General features: G+C 38.2%; 1 protein-coding gene across 2 annotated transcripts in view; it reads right to left on the bottom strand.

Moving 5' to 3' along the window:
• Ccdc172 (coiled-coil domain containing 172) overlaps positions 1–20831 on the bottom strand; it is a 90042-nt gene that overhangs the window by 42179 nt on the left and 27032 nt on the right. For both annotated transcript variants that reach the window (XM_059255982.1, XM_059255987.1), the window contains exons 5-6: positions 5517–5618; positions 4839–4941 (exon numbers count right to left, since the gene is read on the bottom strand). In XM_059255982.1, the coding sequence (XP_059111965.1) occupies positions 4839–4941; positions 5517–5618 (205 nt within the window). The remainder of the gene's footprint in view (positions 1–4838; positions 4942–5516; positions 5619–20831) is intronic.

A 20831-nucleotide genomic window follows, 5' to 3' on the forward strand; every position in this document is an offset into this window, starting at 1 on the left:
ACAGAGTCAGACAGCTGGGCAGAGGGGAGATGAGAGGTTAAACTAGCTCTCTTTCTTTCACTGAAGACAATTAGTTAGAAGTGAAAAGAAGTCCCATTTCAAAGGATGTTACTCTAGTAGTTATAACACACGGTATCAGTGCATCGACCCTGACAACACATAAGTGTTCTCACATTTTTGCAGTGAAAATTCAATGACATTCAGGCTCCACCACTGGGACAATGTGTGTCGGGCCCCACATTCCTGGACTGTGCTAGAAAGAAACACATCACTACAGCACATGAATATAACAAAAGTCTATGCACTGAGAACTAAAGAGCAGAGGAAAGCTCCCATAATTCATTAATTCATTCATTTTCCTCTATTTATTGGACACTAGCATCTATGACAGTATTAAACTGTAAGTAACATTGGTACCCAGAGTAAACAAGATCCTTCTTACTTGGCACATAGTTTAAATGGACACTGACAAAATAATGTATGTAATTATAAGACAGGATATAGTATAAAGGAAAACTGCTCGATGCTACTGACAAAAATAACTGGTGACACGATTTAGAAATAGGAGGGAGGACTGTCTAAGGAACTATTTCAACTGATACCTAGAAGGGTCACTGCTCACCAAGGGCAGATAAGCAGGCAGCTAGAGCAGCAAAGTGATAAGTTGGGGAGCAAGGGGAAGAGTCGTTACAAAAGTCTTCAAGTGGACAGAAGCTTGGCAGGTTTGAAGTAGCAGAGCAAGAAGGGGCCATATTGAGGTTATTTAGGCTACAAGGACTTTAGGTTTCATTATGTTCCCTAGGAAGCCAGTGGATAGCTTTAGTAAAAAGGAATGATGGGATTCAATTTACCACAGACTGGAGGCTACCCGAATGCAGACAAGGCAAGCAGAAAAAGGATTGTGACTGAGATCCAGTGAGAGAGACAGAATGGTGGCTTGAACTTGGGTAAAAGCAATGGAAACAGAAGTGGAAAAATTCAAGAAACATCCCATAGGGAGGGAAAAGTAACAAAATATGGAGGTGGATTGGGGTGAAAGGCCTGACCAATGCCTAGAAAGCAGGCTCAGAGGCTGGCTCTTGAAACTGAGCTGGGTGTTAGCTGATGGAGCTGAAGAGGGAAACAGGGAAGAGTGAAGGCCTGTGCCACATTCTTGAGAATCACAAATCAACAACATGGGCTGGTATAGACTATGAGGGCTTTAAATTCTGATAAGAGTTTTGTTCTTGTTGATCTGCTTGTTCAGTCGGGGAAATATCCTGTCAGATTCATTTCTAGTTTCTAATCAATTTGAAGAATTCAAGATTAAGCAAGATTTGGGGCAAAGATTTGGAAATTATGTTTAGATGATGAAACCAAGGCACCCAGGTAGGGCATGAAGCAAATGGAATCCATGCTTAATCTTCGGGAGACTTCTGCTTTTGAGGAACACACAGAAAGAAAAATGAGAGAGAAGCTGGGATACATGCAGCCATCATAAAGTGTGATATAAAAGCAAAACTCCAGTTATCTGATAATTACAGAGCATTTTTATGTGTCAATTTCTGTCCTAAGGTATTCATACATACTGAGACTATTTACTGAGGTGAGTTCTATTGTCAACCTTACTTATAAATATGGAGACTGAGGCATAGGTAGTTAACTTGCCCAAGGTCACTGACCTAGGAAATAGTAGAAATTGTAAACACTATTGCTGTGGAACAATCTCTAAATTCTGTAAATATGTATTACCCTCACTGGTTAATAAAGACCCAACTGACCTATACCTGGGTTGGAGAGATTGGGCAGGAGAGCCAGACTAGGAGAATTCTGGGAAGAACAGTGGAGTCAGAGGAGTCGCCAGGAGACACAGAGGGAGCAAGACATGCTGGAGGACAGGTAAAGATACAAGCCATATGACAGAATGTAGATGAATAGAAATGGGTGAATTTAAGTTGGAAGAACTAGCTAGTAACAAGCCTGAGCTATTATCTGAGCATTTGTAATTAGTATAAGCTTCAGCATGTTTAACTGGGAGCTGCTAATGGGACAGTAAGTTCTGCTTACATCCTATAAACCTCCAGGTTGAGACTTTAGGATTTCATACCCGCTGTCCTCTCCAGACTGTCAGCAACACAACCCTCCATGCAGCTTCTGATGAATCATCCCAGTCTCTGGATTTCACGATAAATTTGACTGGGGCAACAAGGGAATGAAGAAGGGGCAGACACACAGGCAGATACACCTACATGGAAGCCAGGGCTTAGGGCTTATATTAGGCTCAGCACTGGGGGGGGGGGGGGACTGGTCTCAGTGGGAGGTCTCTGTAAGGCTGCAGCCTCAGGATATGGTCATCACAGAGGAAGGAGGAAGCTATAGGTGTCAGTTTTTGCACACATTTGTCAATTACTCATTAAAAAAAAACACTTGTATATGGACCAGGGGGAGGCTTTGTCATTGCCTCTGAGCCTTATCAAGAGGAAGGTTCTGCCAGTTCCCATGGGTCTGAGGCCCTAATGTCCTTGACATGGCCCTGCCCAAGTCAACAACACACATTCATTCAGGACCTAATCCACTCTTCACACATTCACTCAAGGCTTTCTTAGTTCCCTATCTCCACTTCCGCACATTTAGTACATATTAACTCATCCCACCCTATTCAAAACAGAACCTTTGAAATAAATAAATAGGGAAATATTACCTATAGAAGGTCTCATTATACCTTTGCCTGTTGCAGAAATACTGGGGTTGGCACTTTGCATTAAACAAGACCATCAAACCACCTGGAAAACAGGCTAACTTTAAAAAATATAAACCATAATCCTTACAAAAGAATTTTACACACACACACACACACACACACACACACACACACACACACACGAGTCCCGCTGCCTAGGGTTTCAGTTAACTGGAGTCTAATCTTCTCATTCAACCTAATCTGAAAATATTAACTGGAAAATTCCAGAAATAAACAACTCATACAATTTAAATAACTTATTGTAGAATATTAAAATTATTCTATTTATTATTAGTTGTTATCACTTACTGTGCCTAATTTATAGATTAAACACTCACAGGAATGTGTGTTTCTAATAGTATATACCAGGTTTGGGTCTGTGGCTCTGGGCAGCCACTGGCATCTTGGAATGTTTTCTCACATTGGGAAGAGGGTGACTGTTTATATGTAAAGATATTTGTGGAAAATTTTAGGTCACAGTTACCATAGATACCTGAAACCAAAGAAATTAAAGTGGGTAAGGAGGGGACTACTGAAGAAATAGATAGACAAACATTATTAGTACGTTCTAGTAAAGTAAAAGCAGAATGAAAATGAGCAATAATTTTGCTATCCTGACACAGGAGGGACCATTTGTGTGGTCAGAACTAAGGAGTGCTCTGGGCACATGGTAACTACTAAATACCTTAGAATGCATAGGACCAACTCCTAAAACAAGAATAATCTGGCCTAAATTTTAAATAGTGCCAAGTCTTGGAAATCTTTCTGTAAAAATAATATCTACCCTGAAAAATAGATCAAACCTGAAAATTTAAGAAAAATGCAACTAGTAGAGGATTCAATATACTTTTAAACATATACATGTATATAATATATATAAAGTGTTATTATCCACATTTAAAATACAATCAGCTTAATTTCAACCTTTTTGATGTTCAATAAATCTAATATCATTTCTTATCTTTAGTTTCTTGCTATTCCACTAATGAAAAGTTGATCTTTTTTCCAAAAATCCTAATGTTCAACACTTTTATTTTCTTTACAATTAGGGTTTTTTAATGAAATGCTCTACTAGATAAAATAATTATTCATATAAAAAGATTTAAAATGTCAATTGATAAATATTGGCATCTCATTAGTAAGTACTAAATAAGGAATGGACCAGGCATATACACTGATGTTTCTTCCCCAAACTTCCTGTCACATTCTCTCACATTCTCTCACAGATTTGGGTGTTTCACCTTAACTCAGGGGAAATGCTTGTGCCCACATAACAAAGCCAGAGTTCACACTGGATGCCTGTTCACAGCCCAGGACATGACACCTGTGGGCTCTGCCATTTAACAATTGTAAGAAGACAATGAGCAGACATCATCACAGAAACTCATCCTCATCCACACATTGCCCAAGAGCATGACATTTCATGCTTATAAACTAACATAAAATTAAATTGCAAATATTTTCTCACAGTCTCTTCCAATGGTGGTCAGGACAATACACTGTTAATGTGAAGCATTTGTTCAGCCAGCTCTGCTGGACATAGTTCCTGTGTGATTTAGGTGGAAGCAAGCTCCACTGACCTCTATAGACTCAGCAATGCAGCTGGCTCTTCTATGAATCCCAACAATGCTGGCAAATGTGACCATGAAATGTCAATAATCATCAAAACCAAAAGAAGGACTTAAGGTAATTTCAAACACCAGTTATTGTTACATTATACTAAGAGTAAGAGCATGGAAGTACTCCACATAGACCCAAAGCAGAGTAACACGTTTTAAGGAAGACAGTAGGTTGTGAATTTTATCCGATACTGTAAAAACTACAATGTTAGGACTGACAGAAAGGGAGCAGCATTAACTACTGAAATGAGAGTAACAGTCTATGAACTATAAAGAAAGAATGAATTCCCCAATATTCCCTGTGTGTAGTGAACTGACATGTAGTATGTTCAGGCCAGGGGATGGTTTGCCTATGAGCAAGTTTCAGGATACACAAAGATGCAAACGACGTCTTTATCTGGGGCTTTAAAAACACACTCTCAGCTTTATACTGAAATCCATTTAGCTTAAAAAAAACCCACTATTAAATTTTATGTATAAACATAATAACAGAGGCTTACCTCAAGCATTCAGCATCATATTGAGGCTTTTCTTTGACTTTTATTTTTTCTGCCTCTAGGTATTTGGTGGTATAAATGGCTTCAGTCTCTTCATCTTTAAGAACTAAACAATTAAGAAAATTTCTATAATCATTTAATAATTGAACAAAGAAGTTATCTTTAATCATTCATGAAAAACTCTTATTTTTGTGTTGTATATCAAATGTACATAAAAATGATACTTATTTTCTAATTTAACATAGCAATTAAAGGCACAAAAGATCTTCACAGAATTTGGACCTAAGGAATATCAGCTCTTGCCAGGTCTGGTGGTGCAGGCCTGTAATCCCAGCTTTTCAATAGGCTAAGGCAGGAGAGTTCCAAGTTCAAGACCAGGATGGGCAACTTAAGCCCTTTCTTGAAACAAAAAATAGTAAAGAGTTGAAGGCACGGCTCAGCACAGAAAGCCTGTGTAACCCGTGTCAGGCCCCAGACTCAATCCCCACAGCTGGAAAAAAAAAAACAGACAAAAAGCAGCTGTAATAGTAACCAATTCAGTTGTGTGCTCTATCCATTATTTCTGTAAAACAGCAGAAGCACCACCCACTAGGATAATGTGTCTTTAAATACCAACCCAACACAGTCATACGCAGAACACTGTATTTACTAGCAAGACAAATGGACTCAAGAAGCTAATACCTTTAAGCTCTTTCTGGAGAATAAATAATTCTTTTAACAGTTGACTTTTTTGTTTTTGAAGTTCCTGTAACTGGGCATTGTTACATTCCATTGACTTCATTTCTAGAAACAAATACATTTATCACCAAAAAGTTACCCAGGAATAAATTGAATCAGGAGGTTAACAATCTGTACACTGAAAACTATCATTGGTGAGAGACAATGAAGACACAACTAAACAGAAACAACTCCATTCATGAAGAATCAATACCTTTAAACTATTCAAATTTCCCAGAGTAGTATACATGTGCAGGGCCATCCCCATAAAATCTCTAACAGCATTATTCACAGAAATAGAAAATATAAAACTGAAAATATAGAGAAATAAATAGAAGAAAGCATTTAGGCTTTGGTGTATTTAAATATGGCATCAATTATTAACCCTTTGTCATCCAATAAAAATCTAGGCAGCATATGGTCAATTTAAAGTCCCAATTGGATTCTCTTGATCACTTAAGGAATTGTCTTTAGTAAACTAACCAGCATGCATCAATCACTAGTATGATAGGTTAGTTGGGCTAACAAAAGGGGATACAGAAATATTCCATTACCACCAAATGAAAGAAAAACTTCACAACTTCCCAAGATAATAAGAAAGCCACACATTGTGACTGAAACTTATTCAGGGTGACTTCCACACAAGCCAGGACATGACTACAGTTTCCCCAATGCCACTTGAGTTTCTCATACCTAAAAGCCTCTACCTACACCTTTAATTTTTCCCAAATGACACCAATTGTCCTTAAGACTTGTCTCCTAGTTTTTTAAGTAATTTACTCTTCTGCCATTGATTTTGGGACTCCAATCCCATATTCTGTAGGTCTCTGAGTTTTTTAAAGTCTTAATTCCCCTCTATGTTTCTGCACTCTCTGGTTGGCTTATATACCTTCTAGGGAATTATCATCAGATACTGTACTCTTGAAACCCTAGTGCTCTTTTTGTTTTCATAGAACATCTTTATTGAAATACAACTCAACTATGGTATAATTAACCCCTTAAAGCACACAATTCAGCAGGCTGTAGAATATTAACAGGTCCCACATCTGCCATTACTACGTTGGACCACTCCACTTCTGTTAGTACACACTGCTTAGTTTCCCCAGATCCTCCTTCTCCTAGGCAACCACTGTTGCACTTTCTGTTTGTATGGATTTGCCTATTCTGTCAATGAATCAAAGAAGAATCATAATATGCATAATTTTGTGTCTGGGTTATTTCACACAATGCAATAATTTTAAGGTCTATGTTGTACCATGTAGCTGTGTGTTGAGGAATATTTGTACACTGTGTGAAGATGTGTTGCTGTGAAGCTAAATGGCCAGTAGCTAGGCAGAAGGTATAGGCAGGACTTCCAGGCAGAGAGAGAGGAAGTCAGAGGGATGAATCTAGGCTCGCAGGAGATGTAAGGAGATGCAGAACAAGTATGATATGCAGAAAGAGAGGTAAAAGCCACCACATGGCAGAACATGGATTAATATAAATGGGTTAAGTTATAAAGCCAGTTAAAAACAAGCCTAAGCTAAGGCCAAGCTTTCATAATTAATAATAAGTTTCCATGTCATTATTTGGGAGGGACAGAGATAGACTCGTTATATTTGGCATTCCAAAGTGAGGCACAACCATACGAACAGAGAAGTCACACAAGCCGGGACTGCCAATAGTTGCCGCCTGGGCCTCTCCAAGAGTCCAGAGCCACTTGCAGGGACTCCATAAAGTGGACTCAACAACTTCCCAGAGCTGGAGCAGTAAACCTGCCAGCATGAAACTAGGCTCTTGGTGAACCGAGGGGGTGGGGGAAGCCAGCCACTAGAGCCACATGGAAAGAGGGCCTAACCATAGCCTTACAATTTAAGATTTCTCTTGTGAAGTCAGAAAATGCTACAGGTGCTTACTAAAGCCAGGTATACACACACACACACACACACACACACACACAAACACACACACACACACACACTAAAAAAGTACAGTATACTTAAAAAGGTGCTTAGGTGCTTAAGAAAAAAATGAAAATAGGCATAGACAATCATAGAAAAAATAGTTTGAAAATAATAAAGTCTTTAAAAAAAGACTGAAGTAATATAAAAATAAGCCACTGTAAAGATGGAAAATATTATAACACAGAGAATTTGGACCTTATATGGTGCTTCATTAATTTTGAATTTTTTGAGTACTAATAAACAAGAAAAACAGCTACTGAGAGACATTGGATTATGGAAACTGCTATATTATACCAACCTATATATTTTAAGAATGTCTTAACTTCAAACTGGAAATCACAAAATATGTTGTGTTGTGGGAGAGGTTATGCCTTTGTTTCCATAGGAAACTATGGTGATATTTTATTTGTACTGAAATGTGATTTTATTTGTATGTTAATAAATAAAGTTGCCTGGGGGTCAGAGCTAATAGCAAGCCATAGCAGAAGCTGTAGGCCAAATACAGATGCTCAACATTACAGAGGAACCTTGGGTGACTGTACAGGCAGCCAGATGTCTTTGTCATTTCTATAGTTTTGGAAGTTTCTTGCTCTGCACTTCCTGTTTACTCAAGTAATATTATATCCTTCTCAGGTTTTCGATGAGGGTTGAAAACTAGATAGTTACAGTTTTCCTTGATAGCAAATTTTAAAAAAACTTACAAAAGAGATATAAAGTTTATAAAGGTTGAGAGACATAAAAGTTTAAGTTGTTTATTTAAGAAAATGTTTTGAGGTCTAAAAAGATAGGTTTAGGTTGGTAATACAAGTTATGATAAAAAATTGTTTAGGTATAAAACTGTGGACTAAGATAGAATACATAATATAGTACTTTCTCTGAATTTGCCAAATACATATGGACTAAATGTTGTAAATGTAATTCTTACTTGATAATTATTCTTCCCTTTTTATTTAGACAAAAAGGGGGAAATATTTGCAGAATATCTGTACACTCTGTGAAGATGTATTGCTGTGATTAGTCTAATAAAAAGCCAGATGGCCAATAGCTAGGCAAGAGGTAGAGGTGGGACTTCCAGGCAGAGAGAGAGGAAGTCAGAGGGATAAATCTAGGCTTGCAGGAGATGTGAGGAGATGCAGAACAAGTGAGATGTGCAGGAAGAGAGGTAACAGCCATGAGCCACATGACAGAATGTAGATTAATATAAATGGCTTAAATTATAAGAGCTAGTGGGACAAGCCTAAGCTAAGGCCAAGCTTTCATAATTAGTAATAAGTCTCTGTGTCATTATTTGGGAGTTGGCTGGTGGGACACAGAAAGACTCATAACACCTATGTTTTATTCTTTTTTTAATGAGCTCCTCCAATTTCTATCATATAGATATACCTTGTTTGGGCATTCAGCAGCTGACAAAGTTTGGGGTTGCTTATACTTTGGGGTTACTATAATTGGTGCTTCTGTGAACACATTTGTACAAGTTCTTATGTGGCTCCTGTTTAGTTTTCTTAAAAGCCTAGGATAGAATTGTTAATCCACCCATTCTTAGGATGGATGTTTTGAGGAATCACCTGTCTCCTAAAGCAGTTGCATACCACATTCCTTCAGCAATGATGAAGTTTTCCGTATCTTTGCATCCTTGCCAGCTCTACCACGGGTCCTTTACAGCCACGCTTATGCTATTTTGTTGCAGTTTTGATTAGCACTCCCCTGATGTTGAATTTGATTTGGCCTTTCCTCTATCTTTTGGGGTATGTCTACATAAATATTTTGTCCACTTAAAATTGGGTTATCTTTCCAATATTTGTAAGAGTTGTCATATTCTGGCTACCACTCTTATCAGATGTATGATTTGTAAATAGTTTCTCCAATTAGTGGGTCTTTTCCCATTGTAGATAACATTCTTTAAAGAAGTCTAAATTATCTATACTTTGTATGCATATCACAATAATGCCTCTATTCAAGGTATTCTGTTTTAAGTGCTCTGTCTACTCAAGGTATTCTGTTTTAAGTGCTCTGTCTCTCTGGCTCTCAAGTTTAGGATTTTGGTCCATCGTAAGTGACTTTTTGTACAGTATCAGAGCTGCCCAGTATTAAGACTGGCAGAAATTATTCTTTCTCAATGAATTATGTTGACATTATAATCACAAATCAGCTAACCATAAAAGAAATTACTTCTTGGCTTTAATTAAATTTAATTGATCTACATGACCATCTCTTACCAATGCCACATTATCTTTATTACTTTACTTCCTCGGAAGTTTATAATTGGGAAGTCTGAATCTTTTCTCATCAATATCAGTGTCAGTTTGCTGATTATTTCTCAGGTATGAAGCTAATTTTGATACATTGACTACATTCCTAAGTATTTTAGTTTTTCAATATTATTATAATAGATTTTTCTTTTAATTTTTTAAAAAATTATTTATTGTGTATGTGAGTACTGGCATGAATGTGTGTGTGGTGTGTGCCTGCAGAGGCCAGAGGAGGCTAGATGATCCTTGAAACTGGAGTTACAGATGGCTGTGAACCACCTGTGGGTGCTGGGGACAACCTGAATCCTCTACAGGAGCAACAAGTGTCTTAACCACTGGGCAATCACTCCAGCCCTATAAATAGTATTGTCTTAAATGCACTTGAAATGATTCAGTCTTGCATGCTGCACTTACACCCTGCAGCTCTGCTGAGCTTGCTGGCTCCAGGAGCTTTCCCTGGCTTCCTTGGGATTCATAAAGAGGTTAGACTATCAGTGGAGGTACTACCTCAGAGAAACAGTCTTGGAGAGGACAGGTTTCTTCTGGCTCTCAGCTTCAGAGGTTTTAGTCCAAAGCCTTCCAGCTCTACTTCTCTTGGGCCCACCATGGAACAGAATATTGAGGTGGGGGTACATAGTAGAGCTTCTTCGTGGAAGTCAGAAAGTAGAGAGTAAGTAGATAGGAACAAATACATCCCCACACGGTCTACTTCCTCCAACTAGATCCTAACTCCCATTAGGCCAACCAGCTATGACTTCATGATCTAATTATCTCTTAGTAGCATCAGGAGCTGGGGACCAGGCCTTCAACACATTTCACACTTGAACCGTAACACAACCTCTTTCAATTTTTAACTTCTTCCTGTCTCATTTGCATGCCTTCTATCTGCTTTCTTACTTGACTCCCTGGCTAAAATCTCCAGTACTGTGTTAAGTAGTCATGATTAGTGTGGCTACACTTACTTTGTTCTTAGGTGGGAAATGTTCCTTCTTTTACCATTAAGAATAACATCAGCTTTGTGTTTTTCATAAATACCCTTTAGGCTGAGGGAAGTCCCCTTCTAACTTTAGTTGACTACATGTTTTATCAGTAAAAGGCACTTGATCTCACAAATTATTTTTCTACATTTGCTTATTTTTCAATACTGTCCATTTAGCTCCCCATTATATTCATGGCCCTGGCTACTCTTACATGTATTGGGACAGTTTTCGTTTTTTCTTCTAATTGCATCATCTCTGTCATTTCTGTTTACATGTTTGCTGTTCCAATGGCCTCACTGCTGTAAGTTATAACCTTCACTTGATAACATGTCTAGCAGTTTTCATACTGCACATCACACATTTTGTTTGCAATATCATTGAATGCTTGAGTTTTGCTTTCTTCTTCTAAGGCTTGCTGATGTTTGTATTAATGGAAAAGTAAAGTGCTTTTGGGTCAGAGTCAGACACTGTTTATAACATTTTTATAGGGTGAGTCTATGAGAACATTTAGTCTTAATCTATTTTTAATGTTTCTTTCAAATTTATTTTATATTTATTGTGTAAAAGTCTTTGCATTCATGTGTATATGTGCACTATACATGTTCCTGGTGTTTCCCACAGTCAAAATAGGGCATTGAATCTTCTGGAACTGGAGTTATAGATGATTGTGAGCCACCATGTAGGAATTGGGAACTCAACTAAGTCCTCTGCAAGAACAACAAGGGCTCTTAACCACTGAGCCATGACTCCAGCCCTCACCCTAGGTTAACTCAATCTAACTTTATCAAGTAGGGCTTTCTATTTAATAGAAATTTTCTATTGTGACTTCATGGCATATCAACACCTCCTTATTCCATGTTACTGCTCAAAACTGCCGACTTTATCATTTCCTGGAACAACTTCTGTCCTGTTTGGAAGGTTTCCTCCATGTAAGGATCAGTTAAAAATCCTCCACATGAGTACAGGTTAAATTTTGCTCCCGATTTCAGTGTACATTTCTTCTCTTCATGGACCTGTCCTGTAAGTTCTAGCCTCCTTAAGTGCCAATCTTCACATCTTCAGGTCAACCAACCACTTTGCATTACATAAGTCCTTCCACCCTGTGCAACTAAAAACTGCATCCTTTTGAAAGCAGAGCAAAAACAAGACAGTGCTAATGTGTTTCTCCTCTCCACTGGATCACAACCCTGCATCATTTCTTGTTCTGAATATCTAAAATCATGTTTCCACATTTTTTCCAGTCATCCAGTTGTTTGTAGTAGGAGGGAATTCACGAGTGGAAGCCATCCACACAGCATTCTTATCAACCTCTCACTGATCTCTCTTCTATACTGCATTGCAAGCTCCTGAAAACATGACCTTTGGCCATCTTTAGACTTCAGTTCTTATTTCCAGCATAGTATATGCAGAGCACATAATAGTCCACAAGAAAGCATGTGGAACTTAATTTAATGGATCATATAATTGCCTTTAACTATTTGTTTCTAGCCAAGATAGATGGCTCAGAGGTTAAGAACATTTATTCTTACAGAGGACCTAGGTTTGGTTCCCAGCATCCACATGGCAGCTCATGACCATCTGAAACTCCAGTTCCAGGGATCTGAGTCACTTCTGACTCTTCTGGCTCCTGAACACATGTGGTGCACAGACACTTAGGCATAAACACACAAAATAAAAGAACTATACTTTTAAAATGATTGTTTCTGTTCATTCATTAAGTAAAATTTCTATGAAAAGAAAATCAACAACCTCACTCTGCTCCTTTCATAAATGGGAGGAAAAAAGAAAGATGCTAATGGTTAAATAATGACTCCAGGACACCACAAGACCCTTAAGACAGAGGAAAGGCACGCCATCGTACTCAGTATCATCAGACAAAACAGCTTGTAACACTTAGCAAGAATCACAGAGAAATTTTGGACTGAAGTATTCCTAAAACCGAGGATGTGTTGTTTTCAGTCCTCAATCTCTAGGCTAAATAATTTAAAGATTTATATATTTATTTTGTTTGCCAGCAAAAAATTAGGTGTGAGGAAATATACACAACAAGGCACACAGAAAGAAAGATCTGGTACAATGCAGGGGCCTTGGGAGACTGAAACCCAGTCTTACCTTGATTTGCTGTGGGATGTTCTGTATGTTAAATGTGTTGCTCTGATTGGTTAATAAATAAAACACTGATTGGCCAGTAGCCAGGCAGGAAGTATAGGCAGGACAAGGAGAGAAGAGAATTCTGAAAAGTAGAAGACTGAGACAGAATAAAAAAAAAAAAAGGTTTCTGGGCTATACATTGCTTAGATAAAAGCAGAGGCCCACTATGGCTCCCAGCTCTAGCAATAAATTATCTCCACCATGTTGAAAAACTAAATTGGGCGGAGCTAACAGCCAAGACTTCTGCTTTAGTACTAACTGCTATAGTTTAAAACAATAGTTACACAATAAGACAGATTCAGATGAAATAAGACTTCAAATGGTTTACAATATATGTAAAAATGTACGTAGGCTTCAAAGAAAAAAATATACAGTTATATAAACAAATCGATAACTTTTAAAAATAAAGTCTTTAAAGGGACATTAAAGGTATTATAAAAAATAAACTACGTAAAGATACATATTCCACAAAAAATCTAGATTGTGTTGTCTTTGGGATTTTTAACTACAAAAAAATAATTTAATAGTAAAAGCTGTTGAGTTAAGCCAGTATATATATTTTAAAGGTACCTTGACTTCAAAATTTAGATGTAAGGATATGTTGCTTTGGAAAGGAGGCTCTGCTTTTGTTTCCACAAAAAGCCAGAGGCTATGGATTTGTTCCAGATTAAGATACATCAGGTTTGACCAGCCAAGACCCCCAAAAAGGTCTCAGATGACACCATGGCCCAGATGATCCAAAATCCAAAATGGTTTCAAGGCAACTGGCTCAGATGATACACCCTCACGAACTACTCCATAATCCTAAAATTTTCTTTGTGTCCCCATAAGATAAAGCGACCCCCTCCAACAAGAAGTAGTAAGAGAAGCTATGCCCAAATTCCCAAATATACCAAGTTGGCTTTAGAGATGGAATTGGTTCACCCCTTCTCTAAACCCAAATACACTGCCAAAAAAAAAAAGGGTTAAAAGATTCTTGTGTCCCATATCAAAAGAGCCCTCTGGTGTGGGACAAAAAAAAAAAAATATTTTTATTTAAAACAGGTTGATTATAAATACAATCTCTTTCTAAAAAACAAAAGAAAACAATATAGATAATAATGAGATAAAGGGGTAGATTATTAAACCTACTTTTAAAGAGAAACTTGTTTAAAAATGTTTTACATTGCTGTGGATTGTAGTTTATTGATACAAATTTAAAGTTAATTTTGTTATACTGTATGTGTATTTTTACTCGTTTAAAATATTATGTTTATACAACTCATTTAAATTGTAATAAAATAATTATTCTTCTATGATAGTCAAACTTGTAGCATGTTAGTTAAGTTTTGTAGGTATATAGATATATTTCAGATAGATAGGTAACCTTCAAAAACTTCAAAGACCTACAAAACATGACATTTAAAATGTTTTTAAAATTTTAGACTTTCTGGACAGTGAGATATGTCTACTCCTAGCAGCACCAATTTACTTCAGACACAAGGATGTGCATCGAAGACACTCTATATGGAGTTTATCTTCACCTTGGCAAGAATAGCCATTTGAGTAAGAAACTGTTCTTGCCTGGACTGCTTGATCAACTGGACATACAAGACCCATAAAAAGGTGACCACTGAATTTTGCTTGACAAAATGGTCATTCAGGTTCCTGCTTCACAGAGGAAACTGAAAGACATTCTACAGGACACAGAGAAAAGACTCTAGGCCTGTAGGCTAAAAACAGATGCCCCAACTTTAAAAAAAAACATTAGGTGACTGTCCAGGCTGCCAGCTGTCTCTGTCTATCCTGCAAGACTCCCAAAAGTTGCTTGCATTCTTCTCCTGTTTCTCAGGTAATAGTATTTCCTTCTGGGGTCTTTGATGTAGTTAAAGTCTAAAGTTATAATTTTCCTTAGTTATAATAAAAGGTAAGTTAGATATAAAACCTTAGACTCACAAATATAAGATAGATAGGGTATCTTCTTTAATTTTGCCAAATACAAATAGACTAGTTATTATAAATAGACTAAATATTGTAACTGTAATTCTTGCTTAATAGTTGTTTTGTTATCTGTAATTTTACTATGTAAAAGTTAAAACCTTCCTTTAAAAAAAAAGAAAAGGAAAAGTGCTGTGGGATGTTCTGTATGTTAAATGTGTTGCTCTGATTGGTTAATAAAACATTGATTGGCCAGTAGCCAGGCAGGAAGTATAGGCGGGACGAGAGAAGAGAATTCTGAAAAGTAGAAGACTGAGTCAGGAGACACTGCCAGCCGCCACCATGAAAAGATGTTAAGATACCAGTAAGCCATGAGCCACGTGGCAAAGTATAGATTAATAGAAATGGGTTAATTTAAGATACAAGAACTAGATAACAAAAAGCCTGCTGTGGCCATACAGTTTTTAAGCAATATAAGTCTCTGTGTGTTTACTCGGTTGGTTCTAAGCGACTACAGGATTGGTAGGTGAGAGAGATTTGTCCTGACCGTGGGCCAGACAGGATTAGAGAAAACTCTAGCTACATGGATTGACATGGGTTTTAAGGGTCGTTGCGGGGGGTGGGGGGTGGGGGGATCTTCCTCTTCCCCTCATTTAGGGTTGGTCAGTTTGAACACAGACAGGTGGCTGATAGGTCCACAACTTTTGGGTAAGCATGCCCTGGTGTGGCCTCAAACATGCTCAACAGGCCCACAGGCAGGGGAGCTCTACTGATAGGGAAAAACTTACTAGGCTTTAGTCTCAGGTCAGAAGGATGAGGAAAAAACGGCCCATCTCCACAGCTCACCTCTTTATATCTAGCCACAGCTCCTCTCTCTGGAAGACTGATTCTTAAAGGACAAAAGAAACAAATGTACTGCCTCCCAACAAAGCTTATAAAACTGAAAGAACTGAACCTGTGTTTTAGGGTAAGCTGTCCTCTCCTTTTTCTTCTGCCTCCTTTTTAATTTTATATTTTAATTTACAGATTTACTGGGGTACAACTGATAATCACTTTTAGTTTCTTCCTCAGCCTCAAAGTCCAAGGCTTCCATCAACAGCTATATTGGTTTTTGTTGTTGTTGGATTTTTTTGTGTGGCAGTGGGGTGGGGGGTTGTGTGTGTGTGTGTGTGTGTGTGTGTGTGTGTGTGTGTGTGTGTGTGGTGGTGGTGTTTTTGAAATAGGGTCTCACTATGTAGTACTGGCTAGCCTGAAACTTGCTGTGTAGACCAAGCTGGTTTCAAGCTCACAAAGTTCTGCCTGCCTCTTTCTACTGAGTACTAGAATTAAAAGTGTATATCAGCAGGTCAGGCTAGTAACTAGGTTTTAAGGCTATAAATATTAACCAAACTAAGAGAAGCAAAATTCATCCTCATCTTTTAACAAGAGTGCTTTCCCATATGCCCATTGCAAATCATTAATAGATTAATTAATAACAGATTAATTATTAGGCAAGGTCAAAATGAAATACATATCTTATTTTCTATCCAGGAAGAGCTAATTCACCAATTAAGAGAAATGAACATAAGAAATACTTTGAGAAAAAATGTTATAATAATCATGGAAGTTATTATTCTGAAGGAAAAATGATGAACCATCAATCTATAAATTTTCAATGTTTAAAATAAATATACTTTCACAAATATATATATATATATATATAAAATATATGAATTATTCCACATTCCTAATTACTCAGGCCCCAAATGCTGGCCTCAACACCTCTTTTCTATCACATGGATCAACACTGTTGATGCTCTGCTGCTACAATCCTTATCTGACTGCAACATCTCTTGCCTAGATCCCTGCTGCCCTCTCCTGCTCACTCTACATCTCCTTGTTTGGGATTTTACTTCTCTTAAGAATGCTTTCAGCTATCAGAATGATTTGTCTGTCTGTCAGTCCATCCATTTATCTGTCTGTCTATCTACCTACCTACCTATCTTATGTGTATGTGTGTGCACCATGTGTAGGCATGCATGCCCTCAGAGGCCAAAGGTGTTGGATCCCTGGAACTAGAATTACAGGTGGTTATGGTCTTCCAAGTTTTGAGTAGATTCCAGAGAGATGTTTCTAGGGACCATGCATGTGGCAGTGGAAGCAGAGAAAGGAACTATTCAACTCTGAGCAGAGAGCAGAGACACCAGGGCAGGTTTCACTTCCATTTGTCTTTGGGCTTGTCAGGGTTTGCTCTTCCATTCCTGCTTTTAATTTGTGCCACCACATTTGTTACCCTGACACTTGCCTCTCCCAACTCTTCTATCTACCCTTGGCTGCCTCTGCTTTTATCTTCCTTTTGTCCTGTAACAGTGATGAGCCAGACAAGTGCACTGAGATTTGAATAATCCCCATTTTTACTCGTCATGGCTGTTATTATATCCTTCTACTCAAGTGTCTCTTTTCTTTGTCAGACATCTTCCTTGGTTTACTATTATTTGTGAGTGTGCATGTATGTGTGTGTGTGTGTGTGTGGTGTGTGTGTGTGTGTACGTGCATGTCCACATGTGTGTTGAGGCCAGAGAACAACCAGAGAAAGTATTGTCCACAATTTTTGGTGAAATCACTATAGTGTTCACAGGCACAAACATACATTAATCTCACTTATAAAGATTCAAATTTTTTTTCATTTTCCAGATTTTATTTTCTGTTAATTTGACAAAAGCAGTAAATTTTAATTGAGACTTTACCAGTGAGGTTGAATTCTGAAACACCAGTTTCTTTGCCTTCCCAAGACTCAAAATTTTTAAATAAAATAGTGTCAAATAGAATTTATTAGCATATTAGAAGACTACAAGATCATAGTAAGGTTAATGACAGAACATTTGTTAATAAAATCCATTACTCTAATAAATTCATCAGGGGCTCTCTACTGGAGGCCACACTGGTACTAGGGACCCCAGGTAAGACACTGCCTGCCACCTGCTAATACCCCTAAGTCCCACCCAGCAGTCCTCTATAGCACCTCCTCCCCTGGGCTCCATATCTGGGCCCACAACCCAGCAGAAGACTCCAGTTCTACTGGAGGCCACAAAAGTACCAGGAACCCCAGAAGACATCCACTCTACTGGAGACCATGCTGGTATTAGGAACCCCAGTGACCACACAGTTATCCAGAACCCTAGAGGTCAGGCCAGTTCACAGAACCCTAGAACCCCAGAAGCAAAGCAAGCACCCCAAACCCCAGAGGCCAAGCAGACTACCAAAACACCAGCAGAGACACACTACTGGACTTGAAGACTTGCTGGTCACCAGAACCATAGGCCACCCAGGCCAGAAGACCAAAGAGGAAAAAGAAAGCAAGGGCGACAACATCCAGAAAGCATCCATCCAACAAAAATAAACTCAGAAGTCAGCACCTAAATTGAAAATAACCCAAAACCCAGATCATAAACACAGCATCAACAACACCCAGGGCAAGATGGTACCATCAGAGCCCAGCTATCCTACTACAGCAAGCCCTGGGTATTCCAACCCAGTAGAAGCACAAGAAAATGACCCTAAATCCAATCTTAGAAGATGACAGAGGCCCTTAAAGAGGAAATGAACAAATCCCTTAAAGAAATCCAGGAAAACACAAACAAACAGGTGATGAAAATGAATTCAACTTTTCAAGACCTGAAAATGGAAACAGAAGCAATAAAGAAAACACAAACTGAGGGAGTCTTGGAGATGGAAAATATAGATAGGTGAAAAGAAACTACATATGCAAGATCACCAACAGAATATAAGAGATGGCAGAGAGAATCTAAGGAACAGAAGATATGACAGAGCCAGAAAATCTGGAGCACTATGAAAAGACCAAACCTAAGAATAATAGGAATAGAAGAAGGAGAAGAAATACAGCTCAAGGGCCCAGAAAAATTATTTTCTTTTTCTTTTTATTAAGAGATTTTTCTATTCATTTTACATATCAACCACGGATTCCCCTGTCCTCCCTCCTCCCATCCCCAGCCTTCCCCCCCAACCCATCCCCCATTCCCACCTCCTCCAAGGCAACATCTCCCCTGGGGGTTCAGCAGAGCCTGATACATTCAGTTGAGGCAGGTCCAATCCCCTCCTCCCTGCGCCAAGGCTGTGCAAAGTGTCTCAGTCTAGGCACTAGGTGTTGCTGGGACCTCTCCAGGTCCCACCAAGTCCCACAGTCCCACAACCCACATATAAAATAATCACTCAGACGCTTATATTACTTATAAACTGTATGGCTGTGGCAGGCTTCTTGTTAACTGTTTTTATATCTTAAATTAACCCATTTCTATAAATCTATACCTTGCCATGTGGCTCGTGGCTTACCGGCATCTTTACATGTTGTTTGTCCTCGCGGTGGCTGGCAGTGTCTCCCCCTCCTTCTTCCTGTTCCCTCAATTCTCCTCTCTCCTTGTTCCGCCTATACTTCCTGTCTGGTCACTGGCCAATCAGTGTTTTATTTATATAGAGCAATATCCACAACAACTAGGTTCCAAAAAGCTGGCTCATGCACTGAGGACAGTTGCTTTGCAGAAAATATTTTTAACAAAATCATAGAAGAAAACTTTCCTAACCTAAAGAAGGAGATGCCAATAAAGGTTCATGGAGTTTACAGAAAAAATAGATTGGAAAAGAAAAGAAAGTCACCCTGCCACATAATAATCAAAACACTAAAGATACAGAACAAAGAAAATATTAAAAGCTGCAAGGGGAAAAGGCCAAGAAACACATAATGGCAGACCTATTAGAATTACACCTGACTTCTCAATGGAGACTCAAAAGGCCAGAAGGGCCTGGTAAGATGTCTTCCAGACTCTAAGAGACCATAGATGCCAGCCCAGAATACTATACCCAGAAAAACTCTCAATCACTATACTTGGAGAAAATAAGATATTCCATGACAAAGTCAAATTTTAACAGTATCCAGCCACAAATCTAGCCCTATAGAAGGTGCTAGAAGGAAAACTAAGGATATTAGTTAATACCCCAACCTAAGGATATTAACTACACCCATGAAAACACAGGAAATAATCTCACACCAGCAAAATCAAAAGAAGGGAAACACACACACACACACACACACACACACACACACTACCACCACCACCAACAACAACAAAATAACAGGAATTAACAATCATTGGTTATTAATATTCTCAATATTAATGGATTAAATTCACCAATAAAAAGACATGGGCTAACTAATAGATGTGAAAACAGGATCCATCCTTTTGATGCATACAAGAAACACACTTCAACATCAAAGACAGATATAATCTCAGATGAAAGGGTTGGAAAAAGATATTCCAAGCAAATGGACCCAAGAAGCAAGCTGGTATAGCAATTCTAATATTTAACAAAATAGACTTCTAACCAAAACTAATAAAAAGAGATGGGGAAAAAAATACTACATACTCATCAAAGGAAAAATCCACCAAAATGAAGTCTCAATTCTGAACATCTATGCCCTAAGCACAAGGGCACCCAAGTGCATAAAATAAACTAAAGTCAGACATTGACCCTCACACATTGATAGGAGGCTTCAATATCACACTCTCACCAATGGGCAGATAATCCAGACAAAAACTAACAGATAAATACTGGAACTAACAGATGTTATGAACCAAATGGATCTAGCAGATTTCTACAAAACATTTCACCCAAACACAAAAGAATATACTTTCTTCTCAGCCCTGACAGAATATTTTCCAAAAGTGACCACATACTTGGTCACAAAGTCAGTCTCAACAGATAAAAGAAAACTGAAATTACCCCCTGCATCTTATCAGACCACCATGGGATAAAGCTGAATTTCAACAACAGTTCCAGAAACAACAGAAACCCTACAAAGTCATGAAAACTGAATGACTCTCTACTAAATGACTATAGTAACAAGGAATTTAAAAAAAAAAGAAAGATATTAAAGGCTTCGTAGAACTCAATGAAAATGAAAGCAAAACAAAACAAAACTTATAGGACACAATGAAAGCAGTGCTACATGGAAAGTTCACAGTACTAAGTATCTTCATAAAGAAT

Source organism: Peromyscus eremicus, chromosome 1, assembly GCF_949786415.1.
Source record: "Peromyscus eremicus chromosome 1, PerEre_H2_v1, whole genome shotgun sequence".
NCBI classification, from domain to species: Eukaryota; Metazoa; Chordata; class Mammalia; order Rodentia; family Cricetidae; genus Peromyscus; species Peromyscus eremicus.